The 19529-nt window shown below is 42.6% G+C and overlaps 1 protein-coding gene and 1 long non-coding RNA gene across 4 annotated transcripts in view; one reads left to right on the top strand and one right to left on the bottom strand.

Annotated features, from left to right (window-relative positions):
- Positions 1 to 3310: 3310 nt before the first annotated feature.
- On the top strand, positions 3311 to 6404 carry LOC121000914. Its single transcript, XR_005778935.1, has 2 exons — positions 3311 to 4213; positions 4452 to 6404. It is a non-coding gene; the product is annotated as an uncharacterized LOC121000914 (long non-coding RNA).
- Positions 6405 to 6559: 155 nt separating this feature from the next.
- The window catches only part of MTSS1 (MTSS I-BAR domain containing 1), a 121275-nt gene continuing 108305 nt past the window's right edge, over positions 6560 to 19529 (bottom strand). The window contains exons 10-15 of one of the 3 annotated variants that reach the window (XM_040431670.1): positions 17881 to 18091; positions 17229 to 17348; positions 14191 to 14364; positions 10129 to 10287; positions 9682 to 9844; positions 6560 to 8737 (exon numbers count right to left, since the gene is read on the bottom strand). In XM_040431670.1, coding sequence (XP_040287604.1) covers positions 8055 to 8737; positions 9682 to 9844; positions 10129 to 10287; positions 14191 to 14364; positions 17229 to 17348; positions 17881 to 18091 — 1510 coding nt within the window. In that variant the 3' untranslated portion in view covers positions 6560 to 8054. The remainder of the gene's footprint in view (positions 8738 to 9681; positions 9845 to 10128; positions 10288 to 14190; positions 14365 to 17228; positions 17349 to 17880; positions 18092 to 19529) is intronic. The other 2 variants (XM_040431671.1, XM_040431672.1) reach the window with 2 other exon arrangements.

The following is a 19529-nucleotide window of genomic DNA, read 5'->3' as shown; positions in this document are numbered from 1 at the left end:
CCCCCCCAAAGTTGTTACCAAGGGTTCTCAGGAAAATCAGAGAGGAGGGAGCCATGATGATAGTTATAGCTCCTTTTTGCCCGAGACGGGTGTGGTTTTCCTGGCTCCACAAGATGTCAATAGAGACCCCATGGGTGCTTCCAGAGTCTCAGGAGCTTCTGTCTCAGGGGCCAATCTTTCACCCAGAGGTGAAAAATCTGCACTTGACTGCCTGGTTGTTGAGAGGGAGATTTTAAAGAAAAGAGGTCTCTCTGGGGATGTAGTTAACACTCTGTTGGCCAGTCGGAAGAAGGTCACTTCTAATATCTATCTGAGAGTTTGGAGGGCCTTTTTCAGATTTGCCTAAAAACCTGTGGATGTGCTAAAAGTGCGACATCCCGCTCGTATTAAATTTCCTACAAGAGGGATGGAAGAAAAAACTTAGGCCTAGCACTTTAAAGGTCCAAATTTCAGCTTTAAACGCTTTGTTTGAGTTTAAGTTAGCGGAACATCCTTGGGTTAAGAGGTTTGTGACAGCAGTGTCCAAGTTATCTCTGGTCTGTAAAAATAGAGCTCCTCTCTGGGATTAAAATTTGGTCCTCTCTACTCTTACTTCAGACCCCTTTCGAGCCTATTGATAAGATCTCCCCAAAGATGCTCTCCCTTAAACTTGCGTTCCTTCTGGCCATTACTTCGGCTACAAGGGTTAGTGAGATCTCTGCTCTCCCGATTGACCCTCCCTACTTGGTAATCTTGGAAGATCGGTTGGTGATTTCTCCTAATCCTTCTTTTTTACCAAAAGTCTCTTCACTTTTTCACCGTTCTCAGGAGATTAGAGGTTCTCCTCACGTCTGCTGCTTTTATTTCAGCGAGCTAAGAAGGGATCTGCAGCTTCTTCTCAGACTATTGCTAGGTGGATTAGACAAGCCATTTCCTTAGCCTACTCTTCTAAAGGAGTTGTTCTGCCCTCCGGGTTTGGGGCTCACTCTATGAGATCAGTCTTCCACTTCATGGGAAGAGAGAGCTTCAGCTTCTATAGAGCAGATTTGTAAGGCGGCTACCTGGAGCTCTCCACATACTTTTTTTTTAGGCACTATAGACTTCAGATACCTTTTAATGAAGGTCTTACCTTTGGCCGTAAGGTGCTTCAGGCTGTGGTCCGACCTAAAAAAAAGATCTTGATGATACGATATTTGGATGACTTCCAAATCTGAGCTAGAATCATCTTCATTCAGAAACTATTAGATGTGGGGTGGTTGATAAATCCAGAGAAATTAGGACTTAAGTGCACTAAGGGTAGGCCCTAATGATTCAGTGCACCTTAGTTCCCATGCTGTGCTTCCCAAGACATATTTCCCCCTACTTGACTGAAAGGGCCTGGTGTTTGATATGTTGTCTCACCTGGACCTGTATTCCTGTGCCGCTCAATTCTTTAGTGGCGCAAGCGCAGTAGTTTTTAATGCTGGGGAGCCAGGAACATAGGGAATACTGCGTTTGTAACTAAAATTAACTCAATAGTACAGGAATGGGATTACAGGGCCAGGTCAGGGTATACATCAGAAGCCTGGCCTTTCAATCGAGCAGAGTGGAGGAGCCTGGTTTAAAGGCGTTGACTCATCTTAGATATTGGTGGCATATCTCTAGGATATGGCACCTATGGCAGATAGGTGCGGGTCCCACCTCTGGGACCTGCACCTATGTCTAGAACAGGACCCCCGAAAATAGGCGAGTGCTGGTTTGGCTTTCTCCGGCAGTCTCATAGAAGTGAATGGAGTTGTGGCCATGCCAGTACTCCGCTCATGTGCGGTACGCTCCTTCACTTTCGGGGGCCCATTCTTGAGATGGTGGGAGCTGCATGTATCTGATTTTGATGGCATATACTAGCAATATGCCATCAAAACCCAAGATGAAACAACCCCTTTAATATGCTTAATCCTGATGACAGATGCCCTTTAAAACTAGTGACCGCTAAATTGAATAGCATTGATTATCTTGTTACAATGGTGCCTGTCAGTTCTTGAAGTTGATGTGTTTGAAGCAGGAAAAATGAGCAAGCGCAAGGATCTGACAAACTTTGACAGGGGCCAAATTTTGATATGTGGATGACTGGGTCACAGCATCTCTAAAACATTAGGTTATGTGGGGGTGTTCTCGGTATGCAGCGGTTAGAAGTGACCCGAAATGGGACATGGAAGGACAACTGGTGAACGAGCAACAGGGTCATGGCTGCCAAGGGTCATTGATGCACATGGGGAAGGTGGCTAGCCAATCTGGTCCTATCCCACAGAAGAGCCACTGCAGAGCAAATTGCTGAAAAAATGTATGGGGTTGTACAGAGTTACTTCTGCACTGGTGGTCCAAACAAGATCAGTGGGGGACCACTGGAGCAGCAGGTATTCAATAGGTGAGTAATTTTTTTATTATATCATATTCCTTTCTGTTAGATGAATTTGTATAAATTCCTAGACACTACCTTTATTGCTGGCTATCATAGATTGGGTGCACAGCAAACTGCATCGCTCTGCCTGTGCTGACACCTACCTGTTTTCCACCACTGAGATGGTCTACCATGGCCATATGAGCATCAGAACTGGACCATGGTGCAATGGAAAAAAAGCGGTCTGGTCTGATGCATCAGGTCACATCAAGTGGAGGGCCGGGAGCATGTACATCACTTACTTGGAGAAGAGATGGCACCAGTATGTACCATGGGAAGAAGACAAGCCGGCTAAGGCAATGTTCTGCTGAGAAACCTTGGCTCCTTGCATCACACAGATGTTACACGTACCACCTACCTAATCACTGTGTAGACAAATACCTCCCCCTTTCATGGTAGTGGTCTTTTTCAGAAGGATAATGGCCAGGAATGAGGAACATGACAAACAGATCTGAATATCATCTGTGGGATGTGCTGGAGAAACAAGTCCATGGAGGTCACACCGCAATGCTTACACAACTTAAACAATCTGCTGCTAATGTCTTGTGCCCAGTGACCTACCTCTAATAGAGGCAGACCATGTAGCTGCTATGGGCCCTTTCCCCAATTACACTTACATAGCTAGCTGTGAAAACCTGGCTAGCTGAGCAGAAGGACCAGTGATGATGTCATCAGCATGTGATCAGGGCAGCCATACAGAGTCAGTAGTTTTACAGTTGAAGGACCTGTGTTGATGTCATCGTCATGGGACCAGGGCAGGGAGATGAAGCTCAGCCGTGGAGAGGAAAATGTACAAATGAAGATACACAGATGTTGCATTTCACACCTTATTCTAGGCTAGTGAGGTGGAGGTTCTTGAGAAATGACTTTATACCAGACACATGCACATGCCTTTATCCAGTTTTTCTTTTTATTCTTTTTTTTTATGTAGGCTGAAGCAATTGTTACAATGTACAGGGAGGCACAGTTACAGCAAAAAGTCATTTAAACAATGTAAAACAACCTGCACAGGGAGAGGTCAACTCTCAGTACAAACTAGCAACTAAACACAAGAGCAGAAGAGTCACGGATTCCCAATGACTCGTTTCTTCTGCCATGACACTGCCATACAATATGCAAAAGAAACACAAAACAGAACAACAAAAAAATAGGGCATAATCCTATGGTGAACGTGGGCGAGAGTCTCATACTAAAACGTTTAAGGGCAATGACAACCACATATTTCATACTAGCCACTTAGTTCATTTCAGACATGGATAACTGTTTCCTTATATTAAAAAAAAGGTGGACCCGTCAGCTCTACACGCGGAGGGGGCGGCCATTTTGTGGGCTACATCAACACTCCCGAGTAGGCAGCCAATTGATTCACTAGAAGCTAGGGATATCGCTTGGTACAAAATTTCTACTATGATTTCGCCTAGCTCGCCGTGTACCTAAAGGTTTTCATATGAATCTTGTTCAAAGTGGACGTGCAGTGGGGGCAGCCATTTTGTGGTCTGTACCTACAGTCACAAGTACGTAGTCAATCAACATACTATTTAGAGACAACCCCTTTCAGTTGAGAGCCGCCGAGGCAATCAGTTGATTACCGTGGGGCTGACTCCCGTCAAGCAAGTTGATTTTGGCAGGAGAAACGGCCTGTCATGCATTTTACAGTGCGGCAGCTACTGCACAAAACATGAAGTATTACGTGGATCGCTGAGGTCCACAAGAGCTTGGGGACCATCATCTACAATGGTCTGACAAGGTTTTGCATTTATTACAAAACCCCTTTAAGCATTAGTGGTATTCTTAAGGGTCCATTCACACGTCCGTTGTTTCTTTCCTGATCTGTTCCGTTTTTTGCGGAACAGATCTGGACCAGTTCTGTACCCATTCATTTTCAATGGGTCCTGAAAAAAATCGGACAGCTCAATGTCTGATTTTTTTTCAGGACCCATTGAAAATGAATGGGTACAGAACTGGTCCAGATCTGTTCCGCAAAAAACGGAACAGATCAGGAAAGAAACAACGGACGTGTGAATGGACCCTAAAGGAACATTTCTTCAGACAAAATGGCTGCCTACTGTGATTTTATCAACTTCATCACTTCCTGTGAGAGTGAACAAAATGGCATCCTTTGATTTCAGTTAGCTTGTTATGTACTCACAGGGTGGATTATTTCTAGAGCCAAATGCACAGGGGGCAGCCATTTTGTAGCCTGTACCAATATCCACGGGCAGGCAACCAATTCGCTAGAGACCATAACATGTTTGAGCCAAAGTGGTAATTCTTAGGTCGCTTGCATACGTCTCCAATTAAAGGTGCATTTTAGGGTCTGTATTATAGTTGCAATATCTGCCCCTAATGAGGTTCTACTGAAGCGGACTTAGTGCTCCTGTGGTTCTACTGAACAAGACTCATATGTTGATGTGAGTATAAAGCCCATACTACAGCCATGTAAAAAAAGGCCTTTGGCCAAGACAAAATGACTGTCCTCTCTAATTTTAGGTAGCTTGCCATGTACACTTAGTACGCTTACTACAAAATGGCTGCCATATCGGTGTTCATCATGCTTGCTATGAACTCAAACAGTGGATGGCTGGTCAGGCTTTTCTGGATTTGGAAAGAAAAACCTCATGGGATTGATATAAAAAAACTGACTTTTTTCCCTATTATCATGTCATTTAAGTATGCTGTACTGCGACATAACATCTTGAAAGGAATCACAGCAGCGTACGTCTTCATACATGAAACACAACAACTTCACATGTTACTTCACATCGATAGCCAACAAGGAATTTTGCAGAGTTGGTTTTCTGAGACTAGCACCGTTGACAATATTGCATTTTGGCATCATTTATCCAATGAGCCTGGGGGGCTCGGGCGTTGGTAACGTGCTGTGTACTTCCCCTCTAAATCCCGTCTGCCAGTCCTTACCCTGAAATGCGTTTCTACAAGTGATATTGATGTAGAAAAAATATTTATCAATATCGATGCCATTTATAGATAGAAAAGGGGACCTTGTGTTGGGGAGGGCTTTTTAAAAAAAGGTCCTTGGGAGGCGAGGGAAGGGACTTAAGCGCTATACATGGCGGCCTGGCATCTGCAACATCTCTGTTTATAATGAGGTCTGCAATCTAATTGAATGTGATTCTAGGTACCCGAGGGATCAATTAGCATTTTTTTTATTTTAAAAGAAATTGATGCCAAATGCTATGGACCTCATCTATTAAAAGAAAAATACAAAACATAAAAACCCTTCATTTCTAAAAATTTCTAAAATGAAAGAAACATTAAACATAGACACTTTTCCCCCTCTTCGAGATGGTATGAGGTCCGGTAAGTGGTCATTTTGATGGTGCAACCCTTTGAGTGTTATTTTCCCCTCACTTTATAGATATATAATTTCTTATATATTACTTTGCCAACATGGAGAACCATCAATCCAGTGCCAAACATCTCAGGTACCCAAATAGTGGCCCTCAGACCATTGACTGATCACTTTTTTATACACAGGGCAGAATTTACTCTGGAGCTGTAGAGTTCATCCTGATTTTCTGGCACCATCTTCTCACATCCAGCTGACCATAGCTGTCTCAGTGAATATCTCAAAAAGATTCTACATTTTTGGAATCCCATCAGGGCAGAAGTTCAAGAATTGTTAAAACTCTACATTTGTAAAATTGGCTCCATTTTATGATATTGATTCGAGAGTCACTGTATGTCCAAATGGCCTAAAACCATTTCACTGGTTTCTCTACCCGGATCTTCCATTTTCCAAAAACTTCTATAGATTTCATTTGACCTATTAAAGTAGGGGGGGAGGGATCAGTGTAATTAGTATTATTCTATATACATAAAAAAAAATTGTGCTACAGTGCTATTTCCTACCATTAAACAAGTCATAAAATACATAACATATAACCCAGAGAATGTCCTCGAAACTGAATTTTCCTTCGTTCCATTTAAGTCCTGTGCCAAATTAGTGTAAAAAAATGTGAAAAAATTTACAAAAAAAATGTATTTTTATTTTGTAAAACCATTTGCCTCCACAATACTGAACAGCGACGTGTGCGTGTAAAGTGTCATTTGGATGCGATCAAAGGTTGCAAACTCGACCCAGCCAGCTGGGTCTTAAATGTGAATAAGCAAATTTTTTTTTTACATTTTATTAATTTTTTACTCTATTTTACATCTGTGAACTTCCAACTACCTTAAAACGTTTAATACCTTTATAATTGCCTTAGCCTTTTTTTTTTTTTTTCTGTTTTTTAGATTTAACATTATACTTAACCCCTTATGTTAGTACTTGGTGAGATAGTGTGAGCGCACATATCTATAAAAAAAACAAAAAACTGAGTGCTTTACGATACAGTAAAACCCAGCAGGGACATATCACCAACCTTCAGATATGGCAACCATTTCATGTGCTAGTTCCCGATGTCCGTATTCTAGATGTGATATCTCATTAAATAGCTATTGCTTTAGCCCACAAAATGGCTGCCAACTATGGGGTTGTACAGGATTAGATAAAAAAAAAAAAAATAGCAAATTTCTTCCAGAAACAGCATCAAAGCAGTTTACAGGTTGTGTGTGGTATTGCAGCTCTGCCCCATTCACTTGACTAGAGCTGAGCTGTAATACCGATCATGACCTATGTGCAAGGGTGGTGCTGATTTGACAAGAAAAAAAATAAAATCCTGTACAAATCCTTTAAATTCCTGCCTACTAAGACATTACACACAGTACTAAAAGTGACATGACGGGTCTGATATATTACATATGACGTGTATACTGACGTAGGTGGAAAGCACTCTATGGATTAGTGGTCTGGACTGGCTTGAATCTTCTATCATGGAGCTACAGGCGATGACTAGATTACAGGTGACGTGTATGACAGCCTATGTTATATCATAACGTTCTTAACCCTTTATTCCCCCTGGTTACATGCTACGTTTTTTTTTACTATATTGCTTTTAATTGTTAATAATTTATAACAGTTTAAAAAAAAATTGAAAAAAAATATTTAAAAATAATAATCATTAAAAAGTAAAACCTAAGCTTGTAGTTGTGTATAGGAAAAAACTAAGCTGCGGTGATTCGGAGGTGGTCTACACCTTATCATCCTCTGACTGCAACGGTTGTTGAACTACATCTCCCATCATGCCAAAAAAGGTATGCTCATGCTTGATCTATACAAAGTTATTTTTTTTTCTTTTCGATGGTGGGGTGGGGGGAGGGGGTTCACAAAAACAGTCCTTCTTCTATTACGATACACACTTGTTCCTTATCCCATTTAAAGCAGTTTGAAAATTTACAAAGACGTCTAGATACAAAATGGAAAAAAAAAAGATTTTGGCACTTTATGGAAAAAACGGGAACAAAAAAAATTGGGAGGGGCCAAAAATAACCAGAAAAAAAACAGAGAGGGGAATAACTATGTGCAGAAGTCAGAAGACTTTTTACAGCATGAGGACACGGACAGATAGTAACTCTTCTACTCTGCTTAACTGTGAGAATATATAGATTTATCTTCTTTTATTAAGAGTCAACCCTGTGTACGCTCCTAGACAATCCGCCGGTCACGGACTGGAATGGGTTAAAGGGAGTCACCAGGGTGAAAGTTCTGTAGTCCCGGCCATAGTGTCCCAATTCTCTAGGAGAGACGTGGGGCCGAGCGATCATTTGTGCTGGTTTTCTTAAGTTTAACTCCACGGCGGATAGCATAAAGCATGTCATCTCCTTGAGGTGCCTCTTCTGGAGCAGACTCTGTTGGCTCTGGATGGGCTTGAACCGGGGCATCGGGGATGAAAGATCCATCCTGATCATCATCATCTTCATCATTTTCTGACCTTCCTTGCCTCTGTTCCTCCACAATCATGCCTTGTGGTCCCGGGACTGGGGGGTTTACAGAAGCCTGTCCGCTCCACAGTGAAGTTGGCATTTCTCCGGTGGAAGCTTCTACGAGGGAAGGGGTGTCGGGGCTTTGCTCAGGGTATTCTTCACTTGTGCTGGTGGGGAACCCACCTGGCATATCTGGCACTGTGGGGGTCTTAACGGGTATAACCGGTGTCTTTATCGGTATGGGACCTCCACCAATAGTGCCACGTCTCACTGATGGCTTGGTGGATGGTGTCCTACGAATGGTGGCCACACCAGGTGTGATCACAGGTCCGAAAGCGGCTGGTAGCCCAGCGGTGGAGGCAGGACGTTTGGCTTGGAACATCCTCCTGTAGGACTGGCTGATATCACTGTTTCGAGGGATGGTGGAAGATTTATCAAAATCCTGTTGGTCAGGTTCTTGGTCTCCACTCACCGAGAAGTAATCGTAATCTGAAACTGAAGATAAGAATGAGGTTAAAAAAATGTGGTTTAGGGAAAAAGATTTTGCAGGTTTTGTTCCCGGCATAAAATTAGGTACATCGGCTGTACAGGAGCCTAAGAAAGCTCATGACAACCACTATGAGAGCCGTAATAGTGGTCGTATTGGTTGACATGGTTGTATACAATTGTTAGTAACTTTGTCGAATAGCACAAGTCACGTTATTTTTAGGTGGAAAGGCACTTTAAAGGGGATTTCCAACATCAGGATCGCCTACTCTCAGATCATGATTGCACATGTAAGTGGATGAGTCCTGGGGGGCACTAATGGGGACATTCGTTCTACTCGGGGCATTAATATTTGTTGGGGAGCACTGAAGGCATTCTTTATACTGGGGGCAGTATGGGGGCCATATGATGTCCAAGGGGCACTATGAGGGGCATTAGGTATACTGTGAGGGCACTGCAGGGGTTGGGGTGTTAAAAAAATAAAATCATCAAGCCATTACAAATGGATGCAAAATAGCCATAAAAGACAGATGGCCAGAAAATGGTTGCACACACGGATGCAAAATGGTATCTAGGTACTGCCCTGATAGGGCCATCCTCCTCAATATCACCACAGTGCCTTGCAGTCCTCGCTTTCTCATCCAGCACAGTATGGGCTCTGCTGTTCAAGTAGTACCAATAGGGCACAAAAAATGTGTGATAGGAACAGGAAGAGGTTTATTTAAAGGACAATATAATAATCACTTCCAATAAATGGAAGAGTTTTGGAAAGGCTACCTGAGATCCTCATGTTCATGAACTTTGCTCTAGTCTTACCCCTCATTTTTCTCTATGGTGGTTCATAGTCTGGGTGGCAGTACTAGGTTATGAATGTCCAGCGACTATGAGACGGGTCTACAAATTATAGTTATTACAAGGTGTAACTAGGACAGGTCTTGGTGCACATATCGTACCTTGGGAAGGGATGGTATCTTCTGAACAGCAAGGGGTTGTGGTCTGTGTGCTGTATCCACTAGAACATTGCAAGGAATCTCTGCTACTCCTCTGCGTGTCAAGCTGCAATCCTCTGCTCAATGCCAGAGCCAACTCGTCGCAGTTCTCTGTTTCTTCACCTTGCTGATGATTATAAGAGAGGAAGAAAATGAACACAATGCACCCAGTATGACTACAACCCACCACCAACAGTAGACCTATCAGAGTCCAAAGTAATCTCATTGTGCAACAAACATATCATCCAATGTAAGATTTTCTGGATTTACAGCTGAAATACATGCAAATTATTTCTACAGAATGGTCAAAAGAGCCAACACTAAACAATTCAACCATGTGTTAGAAGCAGAAGAAGACACTCTACAGAAGATTGGTTAAAGGCAGAGACGAGCCATGGCATCACTCTTTACCCTAAATGCTGCAGATACACCGGCATTCCTGTGCAATCGGGCATCGCTGGTCAGTCCTAGAGTTGAGATATAGGCTCCTCCGCTGGAATCGGCTTCACGTTTACGCCTCTGAAGAGTGTTCACCATAGGTTGGTCGTATGGACCTGGCTTAGCCCAGTCCTGGATGAAAGGTTACATGCTGTATGTATACATGTTCAAAGCACTTTGTTCACTCAAGGAAAGATGGTTTATCTCCTTACATAACTGAAGTAGTGGTGGTTGTCCATAGGTATTACTTCTATGGACTCACTGACCCATCACAGTGCTCTAACCTTGGGTGAGAGCATTGCAGACCATGACCATACAATCATGGACCAGCAAAAAAAATGTTAGGTCCATATATATTTGGACAGAGAACGTTTTTCTAATCTTTGTTCTGAACATTACCACAATGGATTTTGAACAAAACAATTCAGATGCAGTTGAAGTTCAGACTTTCAGCTTTAATTCAGTGGGTGAACAAAATGATTGCATAAAAATGTGAGGAACTAAAGCATTTTTTAACTCAATCCTGTCATTTCATGGGCTCAAAAGTAATTGGACAACTTAAATAATTGTAAATAAAAAGTTAATTTCTAACATTTGGTTGAAAACCCTTTGTTGGCAATGACTGCCTGACGTCTTGAACTCATGACATCACCAGACGCTGTGTTTACTCCTTTTTAATGCGCGGCCCGGCTTTTACTGCAGCGGTTTTCAGTTGCTATTTGTTTGTGGCCTTTCTGTCTGAAGTTTAGTCTTTAACAAGTAAAATGCTCTATTGGGTTCAGATCCGATGACTGACTCGGCCATTCAAGAATATTCCACTTCTTTGCTTTAATAAACTCCTGGGTTGCTTTGGCTTTATGTTTTGGGTCATTGTCCATCTATATTATGAAACACCGACCAGTTTGGCTGGATTTGAGCGCACAGTATGGCTCTGAAAACCCCAGAATTCACCCGGCCGCTTCTGTCCTGTTTCACATCATCAAAAAACACTAGGGCCCCAGTGCCACTGGCAGCCATGCATGCCCAAGCCATCACACTACCTCTGCCGTGTTTTACAGATGATGTGGTATGCTTTGGGTCAGGAGCTGTACCATGCCTTCGCCATACTTTTTTCTTTACATCATTCTGGTAGAGGTTGATATTGGTTTCATCTGAATGTTCTTCCAGAAGTGTGCTGTTTTTTAAGATTTTTTTTTAGCAAAGTCCAATCTAGCCTTCTTATTCTTGAGGTGAGGAGTGGCTTGCACCGTGCAGTGAACCCTCTGTATTTACTTCTATTCAGTCTTCGCTTTATGGTAGATTTGGATATTGATACGCCTATATCCTGGAGAGTGTTGGTCACTTGATTAGCTGTTGTGAAGGGGTTTCTCTTCACCATGGTAATTATTCTGAGATCATCCACCACTGTTGTCTTCCGTGGGCGTCCAGGTCTTTTTGCATTGTTGAGGTCACCAGTGCTTTCTTTCTTTCTCAGGATTAACCAAACTGTAGATTTTGCCACTCCTAATAGTGTAGCAATTTCTTGGATGGGTTTTTTCTGTTTTCTCAGATGAAGGATGGCTTGTTTCACCTGCATGGAGAGCTCCTTTGACCGCATGTTTACTTCTCAGCAAAATCTTCAAAATGCAAGCACCGCACCTCAAATCAACTCCAGGCCTTTTATGTGCTTAATTGAGAATTAAATAATGAAGGAATTGCCCACACCTGACCATAAACCAGCCTTTGAGTCAGTTGTCCAATTACTTTTGGTCCCTTTAAAAACAGGGTGCCACATGTAAAGGAGCTAAAACTCCTAAACCCTTCATCCAATTTTAATGTGGATACCCTCAAATGAAAGCTAAAAGTCTGGACTGTCCATATCTATTATATAACTATAACTTAAATATGTTTTAGTAAACAGGTAATAAAACCAGAATTTGTGTCAGTGTCCAAATATATATATGGCCCTAACTGTATATACCAGCTTCAACTTGAGACTTCTGGATAGTATCTAGAATAAAACTTCCAACGCTGATCATCATTGGAGCTCCGAATCCCTTACTTCACTCCACATAGACAATGATTAAAAGGGGTTTTGAGTAGTCCAAAAATACAAAACTACTTGACCACTGCAGCTCCTCACTCTTCCCCCTGATGTCTCATCCATGCCATCAACATAATATGTGATGAATGGACCAAAATGGCACCACGGGCAGCAGTCCACCACCAGAATCGTGTAATAGCGTGTCAGGAGGGGTGAAACATCACCGTGCTCTTGTATAGATCGGTGAGTACCCAGACAGGAAAGGCGTGTGAATGGTGAGGAATTACCAAGATAATTATATATTAATGTGAGGTATTCTTGTATTTTAGGACATATTTTTACCCCCCAGATAGCTTTTACCACAAAAAATGGCACAAAAAATACAAAGTTTATACTCCGCTCACCAATCCTCTGCCACTTCTACTCCGTTTGACAGGTCCTGCTGGTTTGTACTTCCTGGTTCCTCTTGACACACAGGAAATGACCCCTCAGCCAATCACAGACTGAGGAAGGTCACTGTTACAGCCACTGATTGGCTAAGTGGTTATATTCTGTGTGTTGATAGGGACCAGGAAGTGGAGATCATCATGGACCTGGGAAGTGCAGGAACAAGAGCGAAGAGGGGAGTATTTCTTATGCCATTTTTATTTAAAATAAGAAATTAAAAAAATACTTGCTAGACAACCCCTTAAATAAATCTGTACATAGGGACTTAAAAAAGTTGGATTTACACTACTTCTGTTAGAGGCCTGAAGGGCAGGGATGATAAATACCTTTCTGCACCTGCTATATATTACTAAATGGATCTCAAATTTTCCATCACACTTATTTGAACATTTCAATAGTCTAAGAGGACAAATTCCCCTATTTTGAGGTTAGGAGAACAGAAAATGTTGTAGAAGTTAAAAGAGAGGAAGTCAGGTACAGCATAGAGCTATAAAAGAAGAGTTCACCCTGAAGGTGCACAGCCCCCACTATTATGGTATAAGAGTACTATAACTGGTCAGTGTAAACCTGTAGAGGTCTCAAATAGGATCACCACCAAACCTAGTCAGTAATCTGTGTGATGCACTATCCCATAGAACTGTACTGAGCTGGACAATGGGCAGCCAAGGAGGATGCATCAGGGGTAAGAACCTATCCAGCACAGATATAAGTGGTAGTTGGATGTCCAAATGCCAAACACAATTTCCATTCTCGTGGGACCACAAAAGCCACATCATAAGGCTGTAGCTCTGCTCTGGACATCAAGAAAATGTTCACCATGGAGGGTCAATGGTGTAAAGGGTACTCAAACGAAAACATCATGTTGGATATTTTCAGTGATGGATATCTTTGGACATTGTCACAGATTTTTCAGAAATATACGGTAAAATTTATCCAAATGATCAGATCTTTAAGAAAACCACCCTTTTATCAAGACCAGATTTCCGTTCATCATATTCCATATGTACTTGCCATCTTCTTTGATAGGATACCAACTGGGAGACCATTTTTCAATGCACTTTTGGCCAGTTGTCTCAAACGGACAATGTGAACATAAGCTTTAGGTGGGACTCCCATTAAGACTTTCAACGAACATGACCATAGAAGTTGGATGTTCAAACCATTGCCTGGATGACCCAAGCTTTCATGAGGCAAGCTCTTTCGATACTGCTCATGTAAAGTCAAGTAGGTCAATAACAATCATCTACAAAAAAAATCCAATTCCACCAACCATTATATCCCATGAAGGTTTGGAAACTGGTAACAGTCACCTAATGGTAGTCTATGGATAATATTAAGAGCCAAACACCGGTCAACAGTGATTTTGAAGGCCCAAAAGAAGTGTTTCCCATTAGTGTGGATGAATGTACACATGATGTTTTTTAGAAGGGGGTTGTGCAAAACTAAGGCTTACAGAACAGACAGAATAGGTTTTCAAAAACGGTGAAACAGAAAACACCTAAAATATTAGTTGGTGACAGAAGACGGGAGAAAAGTGTGAAGAGGTAGGGCTATATCACACGAACCTTCCAGCTGGGGATCTTAGACGATGGTAACACGCCCGGCCCAATGGTGTAATAGTGTTGACAATCTGAGCTAGACCGGGTCCAAGGACGTGAGGCTGGGAGTGGGAAATGGGTGAAATGACCTGTGGTGGACAGGTCACTGGACAAACTATAGTGATAATACCCATTAGACAACTGAGGACAGACAACATAGAGGAAAAGAAACAAAACAGGGAAAAAACAAATCAATATAATGGTCAAATGAGGGGGAATGTGAGCAAAAGCAATCAGAAGTTAAAGAGCATGTTCCACCCATCAGATTCCAAGCTCACCCAAAGAGCTTGGGTGACCACTAATACAACAGCCATTACAGCTCCAACAAGGGTGGTTACCATGCTTTATGGAAAACCTTTTTAGGGTTTTTGGTAAAACTAGGCCGTGAAAAGTTTCAAAGGAATTTGGCGACAACTCTTGTGGAAGCCGTCATGGTGGCCATATTGGTAGTCACTTACTTTTTGTAGTTATACTAGGGAGAAATGCTGTCTAAAGAGTACCTGACTCCCACACTCCGTAGAGGAAGCCATTTTGTACACTGAGACAACTGGCCTCATTTATCAAAACTGTCCTTGTCGCCCATTGCAACCAATCAGAGCTCAACTTTCACTGATGGAAAAAAGAAAGCTGCACACTGATTGGTTGCCATGGGCAACAAGGACTGTCCTAAGACTGAGAAATAAGGCCCGATGATTCCAACGCTAATTAACTAGGTCCTAGTGACATCACTTAAAAGGGGTGTACAGGAATAGAAAAACATGGCGGCTTTCTTGCAGACACAACTCCACTCCAAAGGTTGTTTCTGATATTGCAGCAACGATGTCAGTGGGCTGAGCTGAAATACCACACAGAACCCACAGACAGAAGGGGCGCTGTTTCTACAAAGAAATTAACCATGTCTTTCTAATCCCCAAAAATCTCTTTAAAGAGTACAGCCATCTTCACAACCAATTTTGTTTGTTGTCCAGATGCATCTAAAATAAAAAGTAAAGCAACTTTGCAAATCAAAGGGCAACAGTTTCTATGCAGATCTGTGTCTCCATGGTAACAGACCACAAACCCTGTGTAGTCTGATCTTGCAGCCAACTGTTACATTTACTGCTTAGCAATATACAATCAGATGGTTAGGGGACAGGTGGATGGCAATATGACTGCAGGATAAGATAAAATGGGGTCAGTAGTCCTTACAGAGACCTTGAGCCGCCTAAAAGCTGTAAACACAAAACTGTGATTCGTCCTTTTACAAAGCTGCTTCATTTTGCATGGACCGGGACAATAGTAAAAGGTCAGCTTTGAAGCACTGGCAGTATTTGTATTTATTCTAGTTCAGTCTCAAAATGGTTGCACCCACTTAAAATAAATCAAAAGAAGCACGGAAATGGTTCATATGATCAAAAAGTAAGATGGAAAGATGGAATGAAGTCACATGTGAACGTACACATCAGGAAATGTACAGTAATCTAATGCAGGAAAATCTGACTGCCCGCATTATAGAAGGTCAGCTAAACTGTGCATCTGCAACAAGCTTGTGGACAGTTTCCAATTATAAACTGTAAAATAGTGAGTGCAGCTCTGAAGTATTATACAGAATATAACTCAGGACCAGTACAGGATAAGTAATGTAATGTATGTACACAGTGACTCCACAAGCAGAATAGTGAGTGCAGCTCTGGAGTATAATACAGGATGTAACACAGGATCAGTACAGGATAAGTAATGTAATGTATGTACACAGTGACTGCACCAGCAGAATAGTGAGTGCAGCTCTGGAGTATAATACAGGATGTAACTCAGGATCAGTACAGGATAAGTAATGAAATGTATGTACACAGTGACTCCACCAGCAGAATAGTGAGTGCAGCTCTGGAGTATAATACAGGATATAACTCAGGATCTGTACAGGATAAGTAATGTAATGTATGTACACAGTGACTCCACCAGCAGAATAGTGAGTGCAGCTCTGGAGTATAATACAGGATGTAACTCAGGATCAGTACAGGATAAGTAATGTATGTACACAGTGACCCCACCAGCAGAATAGTGAGTGCTGCTCTGGAGTTTAATACAGGATGTAACTCAGGATCAGTACAGGATAAGTAATGTAGTATTTATATACAGTAACTCCACCAGCAGAATAGTGAGTGCTGCTCTGGAGTTTAATACAAGATGTAACTCCGGATCAGTACAGGATAAGTAATGTATGTACACAGTGACTGCACCAGCAGAATAGTGAGTGCAGCTCTGGAGTATAACACAGGATGTAACTCAGGATCAGTGCAGGATAAGTAATGTAATGTATGTACACAGTGACTCCACCAGCAGAATAGTGAGTGCAGCTCTGGAGTATAATACAGGATATAACTCATGATCAGTATGAAGACAGGGACTACATTTTTTTATGTAGAATATATGTAAACTGTAAAATGATGGTCATATACTTCAGTATCTGTAAATGTATATAGTCAATATCATAATTTCAGACATTTTCAACATTCAGCAAAATGTAACCTATTAACCTGAATCTGCTTTCAAATATAGTAAAATATAGCATCAAACAGTATACAGAATATAAAGCACGGTTCTCACAGTATTAGATGCGGTAATTTCAGTCACATCTATAGATTAGCACAGTGCATGACAAATAACACCAATAGCCGGACGTGCAGCACTGCGGATCAGCCCCATTCACTTCAATGGAACAGAGTTGTAATACCAGATATATCCCTGGACAGACGTGGCGTTGTTCCTGGCAGCCGTCTTTTTTTAATCCATACAACTGAATGTCTGGTTTTGTTTTATCAGCACTGGGACGCCCTGTGACTATCTTATCATCAAGGGGCATCACCTAACAAAACGAAAATCCCTAAAATTTTATGATGATAAATTTTCTTTATTATATCCTTTATAATATTGTTTTCCTGATGCAGAGCTCTAAATGTCCTACCTGCAGCCACCATTGTTGGCTATTATTGTGTTCAATGTGTAAACAATATGCAATATATCACCTTATCAGTGGAGGCCCACGCTCCCATGGTGGATCCAGAACTCACAGAAGTCGGAGAGCTGCACTCGCTCACGGACTGGCAGGTCTCAGAGGCTTCGGATGAAGCTGAACTGGACGAATTCTGCATAGAGCAAAGGGGAACGGACGGGATAAGATGGGCGATCGTAATAATACAACAGAAAATTAGAAAGAGTCACAGCCTGTAGCCTATAAGGCAGACTATACATGAATAACTTCTTACAAAGCTATGAAAACCGTCAACAAGCAGGTCAGTTGCTTTTCGACTGATCTTGCTATGATTTTGCAGCGATCTCTAAGGCCTCTTGATTTTGTCATATGTAAAAAAACAACATGAAAATCTAATGGGCGAAAATCTAAATATCTAAAGAAGGATCTAGGCACACAAAAAAAAAAGCCTCAGGTCTGCATTGGTTATATGGTCGGCGGATGTAAAATCCAGCGTCTTAGTACTACCTTTTCATTACTTTTGATGTTGCTAGTTAATTTTTTCCTGCAGGGGTTGAAAAAATAAGCAGTAACTACCTGGAAACCATCAACAAGCAGGTTGGCTGCTGTAAAACCAAACCTATTTTGGCACTGAGGACTTACTGAACAGTTTACTAGATATATTCGATATAAGGGATGAAGCTCACCTGGTTGACAGCTTCCGGCGGCATGGGGGACGGAGACTTTGATTGAAAAGCATCCTGGGAGATGAAGCCGGAATCATGGGAGGAGACGCTGGACAGTCTCATTGGGGCCTGCTGGGGCAGATTGGAGCTGCGATAGCGATAGTGCAAAGTGGGTGAGTGTGAGTGGGAACCACTGGATCTGGAGTCACTACTGTTAACGCTGTTCAGACTGCTGTGTGAGACAAAGGAGGGGGGAGGCAAGGAGGAGACGAGAGGGGAGGGACAAAAGTTAGGGAGAAGTGGTGGGGGGTGATTGAGGGGTATAAAGAAAAAATAAAATGCAGGGTAAAGAAGAGGGGAGGGGAAAAAAAAGCAGGAACCAAATTAAAACTCCACAAAACCCCAGGCAGCATGAGCACCGCAACACACGCAACATGGGAAGGCAGTATCCGCAGTCTGGTTAACATACTGTGAAAGAGGTGGATTCTGGGAGTTCAGAGTCCTTGAAATGACAAGTGAAGGGCCCGAGGAGGCGGCAAGCTCCGCCCCCTCAGGCCCTGCACTAGGCATAAGAAAGTCATTTTAAAGGAGCCCTGTCCTGAGAATGTAAGTGTCTGGGATAATGTAGTAATCCTAATGGATCGGGTGATACCACACCGCCTGAAGCAGCCAAAATCGTGTGGCCATTGGCTGCCGTGGGCGGGCATGGCTAGGCTATGCGCTGCTAGCCGCACCTTTCGGCCTCACCTGTACAGCATCAAAAGTCTATATATTGGGCTGTATTTCTATGGCAACACGTGACGGGACGCCGTGTCATCATATAATGACATCACAGTTTGACGAGAGCGTCGTCTTGGGCCCATCTATAGGGTAGGTGGTATGGCGTGACTACCGCTAAGATGCTCTTCTCCTGGTCTTCTGTCACAAGATAGGGCATAGCTATTAGATTGTGAGGGTCCTACTGCTGGAACCTCCACCGATCACGAGAACGGGGCCCCGTAAATGAACGGTGCAGCTGGTCGGCATGTGAGTAGACGCGCCATTCATTTCTATGGGAGCGCCGGAGGTAGCTGAGCGCTGAACTCGGCTATCCCTGGACCTCCCATACAAATGAATGATAGCAGCAGCATAAATGCCTGACAGGTTCTTTTTGAGGGTTCCACGGAGTATGGGGCCCACTTTCTTGTGATCAGTGGGAGTCCCAGTGATAGAACCTCCACCGATCTAATAGTTATCCCCTATCCTGTGGATTGGGGGTAACTATAACCGGAATACTCCTTTAAAAGGGGACTTGTCAGCAGGATTGACCCCCAAAAAACGCTCCCATCACCATTAGTCAACTGTACAGCCCCATGCCTCATAAACTCTTCACAAAACTCCTGTGTCATGCACAAATGAAGGCTCAATTGTCCGCTGATGGTATCCGTACCTTCTAAGTGTCCCGGTCATTATCCGTTAAGCCCGTCCCTGGTCCACCGATGGATGTAGAGGATGTCTACGATGTAAATGCAATCTAGTGCTGGTGCGGTACAGCTGCAACGCATGCGCAGAGTGTTTGCCTTGGGCAAAGTAATCAATTTTGGTCTGCGCGTGCCATGCCCCCCGATGATCCGAAAGGGAGCTCAGTGCCAAAATGAATTACTCTGTCCGCACAAAGGCAAACGTTGCAT

Source organism: Bufo bufo, chromosome 5 (genome assembly GCF_905171765.1).
Source record: "Bufo bufo chromosome 5, aBufBuf1.1, whole genome shotgun sequence".
Classification (NCBI taxonomy): Eukaryota; Metazoa; Chordata; class Amphibia; order Anura; family Bufonidae; genus Bufo; species Bufo bufo.
This window is presented reverse-complemented; position numbering and strand designations above follow the sequence as displayed.